The sequence below is a fragment of the Oncorhynchus gorbuscha genome, linkage group LG07 (assembly GCF_021184085.1).
Source record: "Oncorhynchus gorbuscha isolate QuinsamMale2020 ecotype Even-year linkage group LG07, OgorEven_v1.0, whole genome shotgun sequence".
NCBI lineage: Eukaryota > Metazoa > Chordata > Actinopteri > Salmoniformes > Salmonidae > Oncorhynchus > Oncorhynchus gorbuscha.
The window spans coordinates 32,030,509-32,047,307 of record NC_060179.1 but is presented as its reverse complement, the minus strand read 5'-3'; the positions used below and the strand labels follow the sequence as shown (position 1 = coordinate 32,047,307).

The 16,799-nt window shown below is 43.9% G+C and overlaps 2 protein-coding genes across 4 annotated transcripts in view; one reads left to right on the top strand and one right to left on the bottom strand.

Annotated features, from left to right (window-relative positions):
- Positions 1 to 16,167, top strand: part of acad11 (acyl-CoA dehydrogenase family, member 11) — a 33,229-nt gene extending 17,062 nt beyond the window's left edge. Inside the window, exons 1-4 of one of the 3 annotated variants that reach the window (XR_006839636.1) lie at positions 7,162 to 9,397; positions 9,568 to 9,990; positions 11,738 to 11,798; positions 15,625 to 16,167. Coding sequence is in view for 1 of the 3 variants with exons in the window: in XM_046356212.1 (XP_046212168.1) it covers positions 15,625 to 15,685 (61 nt within the window). In the remaining 2 variants the exon portion in view is untranslated. Of the gene's footprint in view, positions 1 to 7,161; positions 9,991 to 11,737; positions 11,799 to 15,624 lie in introns of those variants that run through there. The other 2 variants (XR_006839635.1, XM_046356212.1) reach the window with 2 other exon arrangements.
- ackr4b (atypical chemokine receptor 4b) lies at positions 1,422 to 9,067 on the bottom strand. Its single transcript, XM_046356208.1, has 2 exons — positions 8,872 to 9,067; positions 1,422 to 3,082 (listed from the first exon to the last, which is right to left on the bottom strand). Exon 2 carries the CDS (start codon positions 3,068 to 3,070, stop codon positions 1,925 to 1,927), a length of 1,146 nt encoding a protein of 381 aa, XP_046212164.1. The 5' UTR covers positions 3,071 to 3,082; positions 8,872 to 9,067; the 3' UTR covers positions 1,422 to 1,924.
- Positions 16,168 to 16,799: the final 632 nt, after the last annotated feature.

Sequence of the window (16,799 nt, the reverse complement as noted above, 5' to 3'; positions counted from 1 at the left end):
TTTTATCTTAATATCGGCGAACCTATCACATTTAACTAGTCAGTCAAGCCATATCGCACCGAGCTGGTTCTCGGTATGAGGCTCGTCGGGAGCCCGCAGACAGGCCAAAAATCATCTAGTCTCTAGCCAGCTTTCAGGTTAAAGACCCTAATGTGTAGCCTCGTCTTGCGCCTCACATTTGAAGTCTGAAGCGGATTACACTGATGCACCATTCACTTCCCATTCCCCTCAGCAACCAATCAGTCATTCTAAGTGATTTGGGAGACAGCGGAGGAGTTGAGGTTATTGCTGTGTGAAGAGACTGTGATTCACTCTCTTGTCCTGAGTTTATCCCTCCACAACCAACCACACACTTAACTGATGTGTTTACCCACCAATCCCAACATCTGTGCATCCCAAATGGCACCCCTATTCCTTATATAGTGCACTACTTTTGACCAAGGCCATTGTTAAAAGTAGTGCACTATATAGGGAATAGGGTGCCATTTGGGGCATAGACCCCAGTCATTACAGAGGAGAGGATATGACTAAAATGTTCTGTAAGAGAATAGGAGGTAAACACTGAGGACATTAGCTAGGACTTTTATGATCTATGGCCTATCTATGGTGGCTCCAATTCTGGGGATTTTTTTCCACTTTAAGACGATCCTCTGAGTGACTCATTCCTGAGGAAAAAGCTTTTCATTGAGACACTGTTTAACTCTCTACACCACACAATGCATCTCACTATGCTTTTGGGGGCCCGATTTTGTTATTCATGGAATACATTTAGCTAGTTTAATTTCGTTTTATATTCGCCATTTTGTCAAAGGACTTCAATGCGATGTGACGTGTACGATCGATTTCAAAGAGTTTAAGATAAAAGTTCTCTTTGAAGATGAGTTTTAAAGGAAGAGGATAAATGGCCATGCTGAAATGGTTCACCACTGTTCAATGGATTGCACTCAACATCAAACCCCTGTTGCACTTTTTAAGTCCAGCTTATTTAAACGGAGGGAACATGAGAGGACAGGCAGAGTCATTTAAATGCTGGAATCCCCTTCATGGGGATGCGTCCCAAATGGCACCCCGTAGGGCTCTGGTAAAAGAAAGTAGTGCACTATGTAGGGAGTAGGGTTCCATTTGGGATGCAGGCTCAAAACAGATCCCCGCTGGCTGTGCAGTGTCTTCCTGCCTGCAGTGTCTTCCTGCCTGTGTGATGGCCGGATGGAAGCCCTCTCTCTCCTCTCCCTGTCGACTTCTCACTCTTTGTTTTGTGGAGCTCTGGCAACCCGCTGCTCAATCAGGCTGCCTGCCTTTCTTCTCTCTCAAAGCCACAGAAAACATTGGAATCAGATGCTTCTGATCTGTAGGCGCCATGTGCTGTGTGAGATTGAATAGGATGTGATGAGAGATGTAAGAACATGAGCTTGAGAGAGCCATTCCTTCTGATTTTGAGATTTATTTCAGATGGATGTCATATACAGGGAAATAATGGGGGGGTTTACATAAAAACAACTTGTTTTATTTACAAAAGCTTATGCAATACTAAAGATTGACTAGATACTAAATAATACATTACTAAATGATACAAATACAGACATTCATCTAGATATCAAGTTAACTTAACAGTTACTTATGTATACCACAGGCTTCTAGTAATACTGGTATAGGGCAACTGCTTAAGGGGCGATCTGTGATTGGTACACATTCCTTTTTGGACCTTGAAACTTGATGATAGCTAATTATTCATGAAGAATCTAACTTATAAATGCCTCATGAGCTTAGTTCAACTGTGTTACCCAATCAGAACCCCAAAATATACGCTTGATGGACTGCTTTGTTGCTGATTGAATCCCAGATTGCCCCTAGAAAATCCAGTAGAAGTGTTTGTGCATTAGCCCTTTTTGGTTACCATGATAAGACTTCTGAGTTTTTAGACATGTTAGATGGTGAAGGTGCTGGTGTCCTCGTCCTCCGAAACAGAGTGTGAGTGTGTGTGCCCGCCGGAATTGTGTGTATTGAGCGAGATCTCCACAGCAGGCTCCTCGTTGCCATGGCGACCACCGCGCATTCTCCCCCCGAGGCGCTGTCCTAGGCTCTTGGCGACCCTGAGGACGTACCCTCTGAAGGAGGAGCCTATGAAGGTGTAGAGCATTGGGTTGATGCAGCAGTGTGTGAGCGCCAGGCTCTCCGTCACCTGGAGAGCCTGGTCCAGACCTTTACTGAGGTCACAGTCGGTCACCAGGCCGTAGATGACGTCCAGCGTCCGCCACAGCTTCACCAGGTTGTAGGGCAGCTGGGTGAACAGGAACACCCCCACCACGGCCAGCAGCACCCGCAGGGCCCGCCACCTCTTCTCCCTGCGCACCCCGGCTCCGACCCTAACCAGCGCCTGGCCCACCAAGCAGTAACACACCACCATTACCAGGAAAGGCAGCAGGAAGCTCAGCAGCACCTCCAGCAGCTCCAAGGCAGCCTTGGCTGGTCGGGCCAAGCTGCTGGGGTAGATGGCTGTGCAAGCCTGCCGGTGGGATGTGTTCTTCACCGTGAAGAACACCATGTCAGGCAGGCCCAAGAAAATAGCTGTGGTCCACACAACGACACACACTAATATCCATTTTCTCCTGGCCCGTGGGCCACTCCCAGCCCGGCCTCCAGCATTGTGTGCCAGTGCCCGATATCGGTCCACACTAATACAGGCTAGCAGCAGCATACCGCAGCTGAAGTTGGTGGTGTAGAGGAAGGAGGTGAGCTTGCAGGCGGCCACGCCGATCTGCCAGCCGTGCACGGCATCAGCCGCCCAGAAGGGCAGCGTGAAGAGGAGGAGTAAATCAGCCACAGCGAGATTCAGGATGCACACGTCCGTCAGCGTCCGCAGTCGCCGCGGCGACGCGTACACCACCACGACTAGGGTGTTGCCCGCCACGCCCACCACCAGGGCCAAGCCATAGACCACGGGCAGGAAGAGACGGCCGAAGGAACGCACCGCGGCTTTGTCGCACACCGAGTGGTAGTCGTCGTAGTCGTCACTGTCGTTGGAGCTGGAGTTCCCAAAGTCGTAGTTGTAGTCCTCTTCATCCATCTCCATCCTCTCTGTTCTCTGAGAAGTAAGGGAATAAAGGGACATGGTATGTTACGAATGACGCCAAGTCAGTTTAGTCTCTGCTGCTGCATTGTGTTAACTTAAACGAGATCCGTTGACAAGATCACTTTTTTTCTGTTCTAGACAGGACTTGTTGGATGAAATGATTTTTCTCTTTCACATAATTTGGACAGAATGTATAAAATAATACCAAATATGTATTTTATCAGAACGCGTCTATTAGGAGAGAACGAGAGAATGGCCATCCATCTGAAAGCTGTAATGCACTTACAGCCAATAACAGCATGAGGATCCAAGTTGTCAACAACAATCTGTTCCTGTTACCCCCCCCCCTCCTCACTGCTTTAAGTCCCTCTTTCTGATCCGTAGGTGTTGTTCGGATGTTGTGTGTAGATTTTGTAGCCAATGCTTGACAGGGTGAGGAGTGGGTGTGAGCGTATATGCATACCGTCATGTGCGTGTGAACTCGAGCTGAAGCGACACCGACCATACCGATGACTTATCGCAGGCATTTTGCTGATATCGTTCAAGTAGCCTATTGTAGAGAAATGTGAAGTTTGAAATTAAATATGGGTGATTTGTTAATGGGCAATTAAAAAAAAAAATATATATATATATACACACACTACTGGTCAAAAGTTTTAGAACACCTACTCATTCAAGGGTTTTTCTTTATTTTTACTATTTACTATTTTCAAATTGAGATGGTTTGGGATGAGTCGGACTGCAGAGTGACAGAAAGCATATGTGGTAACTCCTTCAAGACTGTTGGAAAAGCATTCCAGGTGAAGCTGGTTGAGAGAATGCCAAGAGTGCAAAGCTGTCATCAAGGCAAAGGGTAGCTATTTGAAGAATCTCAAATATAAAATATATTTAGATTTGTTTAACACTTTTTTGGTAACTACATGATTCCATAATGTGTTAGTTCATAGTTTTGATGTCTTCACTATTATTCTACAATGTAGAACATAGTAAAAATCAAGAAAAACTCTTAACCAGTAATGTATATTTTTTTATTTAACCTTTATGGTTTGGCAGGTAGCCTAGTGGTTAGAGCATTGGGCCAGTAACTGAAATGTTGCTGGATCGAATCCCCGAGCTGACAAGGTAACATTCTGTTGTTCTACCCCTGAACAAGGAAGTTAAACCACTGTTCCCTGCTAGGCTGTCATTGTAAATAAGAATTGTTTCTTAACTGACTTGCCTAGTTAATTTACCCTGCCCTGCCCAAACCCTAACAACTTGTGCGCCGCCCGTTGGGACTCCCAATCACAGCCAGTTGTGATACAGCCTGGAATCAAACCAGGGTTTGTAGTGACTCCTCTAGCACTGAGATGCAGTGCCTTAAACCGCTACGCCACTCGGTATATTATGAAAGACTGTGGGGCACATTAATGTTACAAACTTCTATTCATCGTTATCACATCAATTCAGGAAATTTATCGCGATATGGATTTTTCGTCCATATCAGCCAGCTCTACTGTGAACAATAAGCTCCCTCTCGTTAGGAATATCTCACTTGATTTCTCGCACAAAACCTTTCAGTTGGAACTGCTTGCACACCGGTACGCCCAACACAACAATATTCCTTTCCCTCTGGAAAAGGTGACTATCCCTGAAAAATCAGATTCATCTTTCTTTAAACACTCTGGGCAGTTTCCCAGACACAGATTGAGCCTAGCCCTGGATTCTCCATCGTCCATTCTTTTTTAGTTCAGGACTAGGCTTAATCTGTGTCTGGGAAACTGCCCTACAATGTTCTGTACATTCATATCTGTTTAGTCTTGAGACGTTAGCTCGTCTCTGAAAATCTATTCTGTCTTTGAACCAGTGTGTAAGTGCAGTACCTATCAGTCTGATGGTGTGGATGGGCCAGATGTTTGGTATTGCTCTAGTAGAAGCCAGAGAGAGATTTCTCAAGGTGTTTGCATTCCCATACTGCAGATGTAGATAGCGTGACAGTAGAGCTCTGAAGATTAGATCCATACACCAGTGCCTGTGCTATTGTGTGTGTGTGGGCGCATGTGTGTGTGTGTGTGGCGTGTTATCACAGATCAGTGTGTGAGGATGTGCCCAGACAGACAACCCCTTAAGGACCATGCTGTTCCCAAATAATATGAACTAGAGAATGGCCATCCATCTGAAAGCTGTAATGCACTTACAGCCAATAACAGCATGGCGAGCCAAGTTGTCAACAACAATCTGTTCCTGTTACCCCCCCCCCCCTCCTCACTGCTTTAAGTCCCTCTTTCAGATCCGTAGGGGTTGTTCGGATGTTGTGTGTAGATTTTGTAGCCAATGCTTGACAGGGTGAGGAGTGGGTGTGAGCGTATATGCATACCGTTACGTGCGTGTGAACTCGAGCTGAAGCGATAACCGAACATTAATGACACCGACCATGCGGATCACATTTTGCTGATATCGTTCATTATGATAAGTAGTCTATACTAGAGAAATGTGAATATGAAATTAAATAAGTTCGCTAATATGGGTGAATTGTTAATGGGACAATTGATGGCTACAACCATCAAAATACTAGTAGTAGTTTAAAGGATAATAAATAAAAAACTGTGGGGCACATTCATGTTATAAACTTCTATCGTTACCGCATCAATTCAGGCAGTTTATCGCCATATGGATTTTTGTCCATATCAGCGAGCTCTAATGTGAACAATAAACTCCTTGTTAGGAATATCTCACGAAACCTGTTAGTTGGAACCACTTGGACACCAGTACGCCCAACAGAACAACTTTCCTTTCCCTCTGGAGAAAGTGACTATCCCTGAAAACTCTTTCCCAGACACAGATTGAGCCTAGCCCTGGACAAATAAAAACATTCAATTGAGGTTCTCCATCGTCCATTCTTTTTTAGTTCAGGACTAGGCTTAATCTGTGTCTGGGACACTGCCCCACAATGTTCAGTGCAGTCATATCTCAACCAGTGGTTTAAAGTACTTAAGTAAAAAATACTTTAAAGTACTACTTAAGTAGTACTTTGGGGTATCTGTTCATTACTTTACTATTTATATTTTTGACTACTTTTACTTCACCACATTCCTGAAGAAAAGTATGAAAAAAGTATGGAAAAAGTATGGAGTGTGAACTCCATACGTTTTTCCCTGACACCCAAAAGTACTAGTTACAATTTGAATGCAGGAAAATGGTCCAATTCACACACGTATCAAGAGAACATCCCTGGTCATCTTTACTGCCTCTGATCTGGTGGACTCACTAAATATAAATGCTTCCTTTCTAAATTACGTCTGAGTGTTGGAGTGTGCCCCTGGCTGTCAAAAAAAGTAATAAAGATGGAAATTGTGCCGTCTGGTTTGCTGAATATAAGGAGTTTGATGTATAGCATTTATCTTTATGTATGACAAATGAGTACTTTTCCACCACTGTACCTAAGTCAAATCTAAGTAAGTACTTAAGTCAAATCTGATACTTTTAGACTTTTACTCTAGTATTTTACTGGGTTACTTTCACTTTTACTTGAGTCATTTTATATTAAGGTATCTTTACTTTTACTCAAGTATGACAATTGAGTACTTTTTCCACCTCTGATCTCAACTCGGGCACAGCCAGAAGAGGATTGGCCACCCCTCAGAGCCTGGTTCCTCTCTAGGTTTCTACCCAGGTTCCTGCCTTTCCAGGGAGTTTTTCTTAGCCACCGTGCTTCTACATCTGCATTGCTTGCTGTTTGGGGTTTTAGGCTGGGTTTCTGTAAGGCACTTTGACATTGGCTGATGTAAAAGGGCTTTATAAATACATTTGATTGATTGATAGTCTTGAGATGTTAGAATAGATTTTCCGAGACGCTTATCAAGGTATTTTCATTCCCTTACTGCAGATGTAAACATGTAGATAGTGTGACGGTAGAGCTCTGAAGATTACATCCATACACCTGTGTGTGGGTACACGTGTGCATTTGTGTATTATCACAGTGTGTAAGGACATGCCCAGAGAGACAACTCCATCATGACCCTGCTGTTCCCTATTCAGACTGACTCATTGTGCTGACGCTGCCAGGAAATACCAGAAACTCTGTTTGGGTTCAATGTGAGGTAAGTGTATGACCTCAAATTATCGTCACTTGTGTGGATCCGTGAATGATTCTCTGTTAACTGGGCAAAAAGCCCAACGTTTTTTCTTCTAAGAGAAGGTGTGTAATCACGTGTGTTTGCTATTGACGGGCGCTTTAACGTTCTACAGATAATTACTACAGCTGAGGCTTCTCTGTCTGACGTTCTACAGATAATTACTACAGCTGAGGCTTCTCTGTCTGACGTTCTACAGATAATTACTACAGCTGAGGCTTCTCTGTCTGACGTTCTACAGATAATTACTACAGCTGAGGCTTCTCTGTCTGACGTTCTACAGATAATTACTACAGCTGAGGCTTCTCTGTCTGACGTTCTACAGATAATTACTACAGCTGAGGCTTCTCTGTCTGACGTTCTACAGATAATTACTACAGCTGAGGCTTCTCTGTCTGACGTTCTACAGATAATTACTACAGCTGAGGCTTCTCTGTCTGACGTTCTACAGATAATTACTACAGCTGAGGCTTCTCTGTCTGACGTTCTACAGATAATTACTACAGCTGAGGCTTCTCTGTCTGACGTTCTACAGATAATTACTACAGCTGAGGCTTCTCTGTCTGACGTTCTACAGATAATTACTACAGCTGAGGCTTCTCTGTCTGACGTTCTACAGATAATTACTACAGCTGAGGCTTCTCTGTCTGACGTTCTACAGATAATTACTACAGCTGAGGCTTCTCTGTCTGACGTTCTACGGATAATTACTACAGCTGAGGCTTCTCTGTCTGACGTTCTACGGATAATTACTACAGCTGAGGCTTCTCTGTCTGACGTTCTACGGATAATTACTACAGCTGAGGCTTCTCTGTCTGACGTTCTACAGATAATTACTACAGCTGAGGCTTCTCTGTCTGACGTTCTACAGATAATTACTACAGCTGAGGCTTCTCTTTCTTTGCCACCTCAGTTCAATAACGTACGATAGGTTTTTAGGATAGCTTCCAGGTCTATGACGTTATCCAACGCCGTGCTGCTAGCGAGAGACCGAGACGAGAAGCTGTCGGTGTTCCTACAAAACATCCTGTCTCGCGTCCAACTATCTCCAATATCTCCAATATTCAGCGGAAGTTTCCCCAGCTGTTCTACTGAGTGAGATCTCTGTCAGAGATTTAAGGCCAGAAACGCATATTCATATTCCGTCTCCTGTTGACTATGAGATATTGAAGCCCTGAGATATAAATGATGAGAAACCCATCAAAGACGAATTTGTTAGCGCAGATGTTCTGCCAGACTGAATATGCCAACTTTTCAGAGGAGATAGTAGACAGAGAAGCTGAGAAAATTGTACTGACATGACGTGCAATGTGCATTATGTCTTGTCACTTCATATAGTATATACAGTATGTTAATCATTATTACTTCAGCATAATTATTACCAGGTTGAGGCTAAATCGTAAACACAGAGGACTTTGAACTTTAAAAGTCCTTACAATCACTGTTCAGACAATTGAACTACTGAACACATGAGTCAGTCTTTCTAGAAATGTCACTCCCCTCACTAGAATCCTAAACCGTAAAAGCTAGGCAATTGAGGGAACAAGGAAACAGAAGTAGGATTATGTTTGTCATCACATAGGCTATAAATACCTTGAACAACTTTCAAGTTATTCAATTTGAAATGTTTTGTTTCAACTTTCAATTTTGACAATGAAACTGTCAACAGAGGAGCCAATTGAGTCTTACCCTTGGTGTCTTCGTGTGGATGTGGGAGATGTAGAAATGTTGACAGAGGAGACATCCAGTGGTATGGCAATTTCTAAACAAGTATGGTGCTACTCTTAGTTTGTCTCAGCCCATTTTTTAACTATATTGCTCCACCTCTATTCCCTACAATGACCCAACAGAGTCTGGAAACACCTCTGTGTGTGTGTGTGTGTGTGTGTGTGTGTGTGTGTGTGTGTGTGTGTGTGTGTGTGTGTGTGTGTGTGTGTGTGTGTGTGTGTGTGTGTGTGTGTGTGTGTGTGTGTGTGTGTGTGTGTGTGTGTGTGTGAGAGAGAGAGAGAGAGAGTAAGCTAAAGGCTCACCCTTCAGTGTTAGATAAGAAATCAGTACGAAAGGGCTGTGTTCTCCTGGTGTGCGTGTGTATACACCATCATTGAGAAGAGTGATATTTTGACCTCAGTACTGACATGTGTCAAGTCTCCAGATGTTGTGTCAAGTCTCCAGATGTTATGACATCTGTGTAGCAGGGACACACCACCACGCGAAGGTATTTTTAGAGGTATAATTGCCGATAAATGATATGACAATTAGCACTTTACATTTGAAGGTCTTTCGTATATATGAATGTTTTCTTTATGTGGTAGAAAATGGCTCTTTATTGCCCATTATTGACAGGAGAGCTAATTGCCTGTGGGCCGTTCTCCCCTCTCTTCACAGGATGGCTGTCAAATCTGAGATGAAAAGAGAGAAAAGAATCGTATTAACTGGAACCTCTGGGATTTGTTTTAGTTCGGCTGTTAAAGACCAACACGCTCTGTTTATCGAGGTGTTGTGACGAGCTCATTGCTTTCTGCCCGTGGCAACGATTATTTGAGAAGATGAGAATAGGCTTCGAAACACTCCTCCTTCTCCCTGGTGACGTTCTGTTGATGTTTTGTTTTAATTCTGGGTGCTGTGTGAGCATGTCAGGACTTGTTTAGGACTTGCCACCAGGGCTCACCCTCTGCTCTACTCTAACCTTGATCATGTTAATCACTTGTATAAGTGTCACATGCATGCACACACACGCATGCACACACACACACATCCCCTGGGATAACAGGCTTTCCAAGAAAAACCTCAGGATCGGGCAGTGACCAGGTTTGTGTTTGTTTATGTACATAGTTACACTTTTATGCTCACATGAAATTGTAAAATCTTGTAAAGTATCTGTCTGGCAAAGGGGAATTTTTATGGTGTGTGTGTGTGTGTGTGTGTACTTTTCCCATTCCATGCATATTCTCAAGTTGAAGTTTCTCAAGCTGATGGAGTCATGCTCTTGTCTGTTGGGAATAGCACACTTTTTTTGTTCAGTACACACCTGACTATTCATTTTGCCTGGATGCATTTGAAATCAATTTCGCTATAACGTCAGCAGCAGAACGGAATGTACATGCTCAATATGATTTTAGGGGGGAAAGTATTTTGTAATGATCTGGAGTCCATATGTCGGCGACTCCACATCATTCACCGGGTATAGGGGAAGGTCACCAGAGCAAGACCGTAAACAGGAAACCAGGCTTTGGGTCACCTCTCATCCCCTCGCCTCCCTCTCCCTAGGGGCTCTCTTGGACCTCTGCGTTCCAGAGTCGAGCCCCATCCCACTCCACTCCTGAGACATTTCCATATTGTTTTGGCTCCCAAGTTTTTCCTAACCATGTGACCTGATCAGGAACAACTCCAGGTCCTAGTTATAGGCTACATATGGGTCTGGAGTCTTCCTGGTCAGAGCCACATTACAATGCACATTACACAGCATTATACTTATAATACCGTCTATTTTGTTTGTACTCGTTTTATCAGCTCCGAGCTGAGGTTTCCACTATGCACAGATCTAGGATCAGCGTCCCCTCCCTCAATCCTAACCTTAACCATTAGTGGGGGAAATGCAAAACCTTCACACTGCACCGTACTCAGTTATTTCATCATTCACAGTATGAGGAAGGATAGATATCGCCCTCTAGTGGCTGTTTTTCACCTCATCTGTGTTTCTATTGACTTCGCTGTAATAATATGACAGTAAAGCCATATTTACTCTGCCATAATAGGCATTCAACGTTCAACATAGCTTCACTATCAATAACACACTCACACCAGCTAAACCATGGAAAGTTTGTGTAGTTTGTAAAAGAAACAAGACAAAGGATCAAAGGATCAAAGGGGAAACTGAAAAGTTTCAAATATAGCATGTATTGGACTGATGTGGTTTCAGCTGGGATTACTTATAGGATGTGTCCCAAATGGCACCCTTTCCCATATATATTGCACTACTTGGTTACCCTGGTTAAAAGCAGTGCACTTAATAGAGAATAGGATGCCATTTGGGACACATCTGTACACTATCTGTCTGTCAGTAGCTCCATCCACCCTTTGCAGAAGGGCCACTAAGTGTGTGTGTGCATTGAGCGTGCGTGTCCAGTCCACCACACTCAAATAATCAAGGTTGTATATTCTGGGAGTGTGAAAAGGTTTGCTTCCTGGGTTAATAATATGTCCAGATTTCAGACAGCCCAAGCTGAGAATAAACCATCTCTGTTGGTTTAGGGCCACTCCTATTCACTCTTAGCAACAACAAAACAAGGTGCTATCTAGAACCTTAAAAGGGCTCTTCAGCTGTCCCCATAGGAAACCATTTGAAGAACCATTTTTGGTTCCAGGTAGAACCCTTTCCACAGAGGGTTTGACATGGAAGCCAATCAGGTTCTACTACCTTTATCCGAAAAGGGTTCTACCTGGAACCAATAAGGGTTCTCCTATGTGGACAGCCGAATAACCCTTTTGGAACCCTTTTTCTAAGAGTGAGAGGTGGAGGAGTTTATTGTTTTAATGTTTCTGACCCTTCCTCCAGGTGCTAGTCACCCAAACTGCAAGGTGACCATCGTGAGCAGGTCAAACAACGATGAAACCAGGTAGGTTGCACAGCCTTTGTCACAAACGATGTCCGGAGTCCATTGGAGTTTGGAGTACATATCTCTTAGTATCGTGGGGCGTATTTATGTCATCCGAAATAGTTTGAGCATTCAGTAACAATAACCTACTGGTGAAAGTCTTTTTTTGGATAGCTTATGTTCCACACTGTTTCTGTCTGTCCGGACTCTTCTCAGACAGCCTCCTACTGAGAGGATTGAAATAATACTTTGTTTGTTGTTTTGGTTTTGTATTCTGGGTCCAAACCCCTGGATCCTGTGTAGTTAGGAGCAAGTCACTCGTCTGATTGGGGTATTAATTTGATACGTTTAAGTCCTGCTGAGAAGGCTCTATACAGAAGTGTGTGTGCGTGAGTACGTGCGTTCTCTTTCTCCGACTAAGACCTCCAAGTGATTTATCGCCACTGTGCACACACTGGCTGAATCAACGAAAGGACGTTAAACCAACGTGGAATATACTTTGAACTGACGTCTGTGCCCAGTGGGTCTGCCTCTCTAAAACACTACCCACTCTGTGGTGTTCAAACTGCCGTTTAGGACTTTCCAAATTCAATACGCACTCCTCTTCCCCTGCCAACCAGCCTCCGCTGGCCTACAGCTCTCCATTTAGGTCCAGTCCGAGATTTAGCCTTGAATGAAAAATTATGTGTTCCTGGCACCTGTGGAACAAGAAAGTTTTTTGGGGGGGGGGGGGGTTGGTGGGACTTGGCAGAGGAAAAGGTTCTGTGGCTCAGAGACCTTGGTGTGGTTGTGAGGTCTATATTGTTTTAGCAGAGCAGTTGACATAAGGTTCTCTTTCAGTCATTGAAGATGATGATGTGTAGAATGCTGTCTGTCTTTGTATTTCAGTGATCCACAGTTAACTGCAAGGCTAAGATGTGGCCAGGATTTGCACATGAAAGAGAGAGAGAGAGCAAGACAGCAAGTTAGAAGGATATAAATTCTAACCTCCCCACAGTTCACATTTTCCCAATTTCTCCTCAGTACCAAATTTGCGTCCTAAATGGCACCCTATTCCCTATATAGTGCACTACTTTTGATCAGAGTCCTATAGGCCCTGGCCAAAAGTAGTGCACTGGCCTATATAGGTAATAGTGTGCCATTTGAAAATTAGACCATGTGTCCCTTACCAGGGTTCAGACCTCTAATTAGCATCTGTAATCAGAACTGCTTGTTCTCCTCCAGGTGGTCTGTTACTTCTTATCCTCTCTGGAAAGTAGAGGAAGGTTCCTAGCTCTCCCTTTCTCCCTCCGCCCAGTTACTGGAAAAGATGAATCGTCTCTGCCTAGGTGTGTTGCCTAAACAGTGCACAGTAAAAATCCAGCACCACCGCCTAGTAACCTTTGGGGATAGACTTTTCTTCCAATACATAAAAATAAAAACGTTTGTCTTAGATGTTCTTGATGAATAGTCTGTCATTTCCACCTACCATGTTTACTACGTTAAGCCAGCTGGCGTGAGATGGGGGAAGTTTATAGCAACGTTATCATCAGTTAGCTGAATGAATCAACCCCGCCCTTGTTTTCAGACATTACCAGATGGTAAGTCTCTCAGATTGTGGTTGCTACAGCAGCACAACTGGAAGACTCTTCCACACCTAGCTCCTGTTGGTAACCGCAGGACTGAAGAGAAAGTGAAATGGAAAACGTGAGAAAATGAGAGGGAGATAAAGAGAGTGAAAGGGAAGGAAGGAAGGATTTTTCCATCAGGCTCAATTAGTCCTGGGACAAAGTACATGCTGTAATCAAACCCAGCTTTGCAAGGTGGTTTGGTCGACTCACTTCACCCTCTATCCATCTGTAGCGCCCACCTGGGTGATGCCACAGTGGCCATTTTGTACCCAGTAGCTCATCACACACCAGCTCTTCAACTTAAAATTGAGTTGACTTCTTCCTGGAAGTCTCTGGCTCATTAAGATTCAGAGCTTGCCATTTCTGCTCTCTCCTCCTCTGACAGCAGTGTCTGCCTCCCAGCCGTCGACGACCTTGGCATCAGAGAAACGGAAAGAGAGAAAGAGCTAACTTTTAGCCGCCGCTTACTAAAAGTCATCGGAAGCAGCGGGCGGTGCTTGTCGGTGTGGCTGCTTAACCTCACTGGACAACAAAAGCACTGTGCATCATCGTGGAAGGGAGTGAGATTCATAATGGTTGTGGGCTATCGCAGCTGGACAAAGTCTGAGGGATAGTAGCATCACACATAAGTCCCATCTCCATGTCTCTCAGATGTGTTGTTCAGCTGAAGTGCTGCTCCCTGATTTCTCTATGCCGGCAGCTTATTTTAATATACAAGATTGATCTCTCCTGTCCATGAATATTCCCTTCTTAATAAATCTGTGGCTGTGTCCCAAATGGAACCCTATTCCCTATATAGCGCACCAGTATTTTCCCATATTGAGGCATCAGAACAGGCATCAGGTCATATTCGGCCGTATTTCCGGTCTTTAATGTACTCCTTTGGGCCAATAGCAGTGACTCAGCGTGAATCCTTCATTTTAGTGACAGCCAATGGGATTCACTCCTTTAAATGCCATCCCCTGAGTCCCAAATGGCATCCTATTCCCCTACATAGTAAACTATTTTTGACCAGGGCATAGGACTACTGTAGCATTAGGGCTCTGGTCTAAAGTAGTGCACTACATAGGGAATATGGTGCCATTTAGGATGCAGACACTGTCAGATCTGTCAGCATTGGAGCTGAGATAAACTAAATAGTGCTCAATACTCTACCGTGTCAAGTTTATCTTCAAATTTTTAGGATAGCAGTCCGCCATTTAGCTAGCGCTAAGCTTGCGAAGGCACAGTGATTGGGAATTGAATAGTGCTCAATACCCTGGCATAGGCAGCTTCTCTATCTATTTCAAATGTTTATGGTCACAAATTTGTGTTTAGCAGCACTTAGATGATAAAAAGTATTGAGTGTACGAAATTATGATTTATTACATTTACATTTACATTTACATTTAAGTCATTTAGCAGACGCTCTTATCCAGAGCGACTTACAAATTGGTGCATTCACCTTATGACATCCAGTGGAACAACCACTTTACAATAGTGCATCTAAATATTTTAAGGGGGGTGAGAAGGATTACTTTATCCTATCCTAGGTATTCCTTAAAGAGGTGGGGTTTCAGGTGTCTCCGGAAGGTGGTGATTGACTCCGCTGTCCTGGCGTCGTGAGGGAGTTTGTTCCACCATTGGGGAGCCAGAGCAGCGAACAGTTTTGACTGAGCTGAGCGGGAAATTTCAGTGGTAGGGAGGCAGCAGGCTTAGATGGATGAAAGTGCCCTTATTTGGGTGTAGGGCCTGATCAGAGCCTGGAGGTACTGAGGTGCCGTTCCCCTCATAGCAGATTTATACCATGCTATAAGATTATCATAGGGGTTAAGGCTCTCAGCTCTGCCAGTGCCAAGTAATATATGTTAAATGGTGTTGCATTTGGAACCACAGGATGTTTGAGTTGCTCGGCCAGTGCGGACATGCACAGCAACTGTATAACTAGAGAAACCATAATAAGTCATATATTTATATATTTGATCAAATATATATTATATATATATTTGATTATATATTTGATCAAATGTCATTTAAATTGAGGAAAACACGTTGCTTGATAAACAGCTTCATTACTGACACCTAGAGGTCCAATTGAGTTACTGTCAAAAAACGTTTTATGAGCATTTTATGAGCTGTACATTGTGAGCGAGTGAGTCTGTATGTCTGCTAATCTGTCTGTCTTTTTTGTTGTCTGTCTGAATTTCTCTCTGAATGAATGTCTGATCTATTTGCTGTGCTGTGTATCTGTGTCCCAGGATGTGGTGGCCCACTGGAAAGCAGAGTGTGGCCTGGCCATGGACTAGACTCTCCTGCTGACCCTGCATTCTGCTCACACCCTGGATACGCTGGGCAGCAGGACCGCCAGGAAACAGCTAACACACACCTAATTAGCAGAACAAACCGTGTAATTGTCTCCCAAATTGTTATGTGACAGTTTAAAATATACTGGTGTATATAGACTGGTGCCCCGTGTATATAGACAAGACTCATGATGTATTATTACATTTTGTACTTTTCTATTATTTCTCTATTATCTTTCTCTCTGTATTGTTGGGAAGGGCCCGTAACTAAGCATTTAACTGTCAGTCCACACCTGTTGTTTACGAAGCATGTGACGGATCAATTTGTTATTTCATTGATTTGATACTAAATGTAATATTGCCTGTTTGATTTGATTTGATTGATTTGAAACAGACCCCCTCGGTATGTAAATGTGTGTCTAAAACCGTCAGAAAATGTCAATGAATTGTGAATATGAATTACAGCCTTCTGCTTCCTGCTTGGAAAGGTCAGTCTGACATGGCTCCCTCGTGTCACTTGTTTAGTCGGCACTGGCATACACAGATGCTTTCATATCTGTCACACACACACGCAGGCACGTACCAACGCATGCACTCTCATACACACACACACTAGATTGTATTCCCAGCTAGCCAATCCCTATCTGACCTCGAAACCAAACCACAGAGCGAGTCAAAGGAGTCATCCACAGTATCTTTATAATGGGACTCTATAATATGATTGACATGTTATCAGTCTCTGATGGCATGAGAGCTGCTCTGAGGTACCCTGACAGGAGAGGTGATGATAAGGTGAATGGAGGATAGAGGAGATGGATGGATGATGGACCCGAGGGTAGATGAGTACATGGTTGCATCCCAAAATGGCACCCTATTCTGTACATGGTGCACTACTTTTGACCAGAGCCCTATGTGTCCAGTATCAAAAGCAGTGCACTATATAGGGAATAGGATGCCATTTGGAATGCGCTCCGTGAGGTGAGTGAGGGAGCAATGGAAGGGAATGGGCGGCCAACGTCTGATCTAGTACGGGGGAGAAGGGAGACAACAGAGATGGGGTATGTGTCAGAAGAATTATGACAGCGTGACCAGTGTCTGAGGCCAGACGGACGGAGGAGACACTGCAGGAA

Bases quoted from the DNA above. Each gene is read 5' to 3' on its own strand.
- ackr4b (XM_046356208.1), bottom strand. From the start codon at position 3,070: ATGGAGATGGATGAAGAGGACTACAACTACGACTTTGGGAACTCCAGC.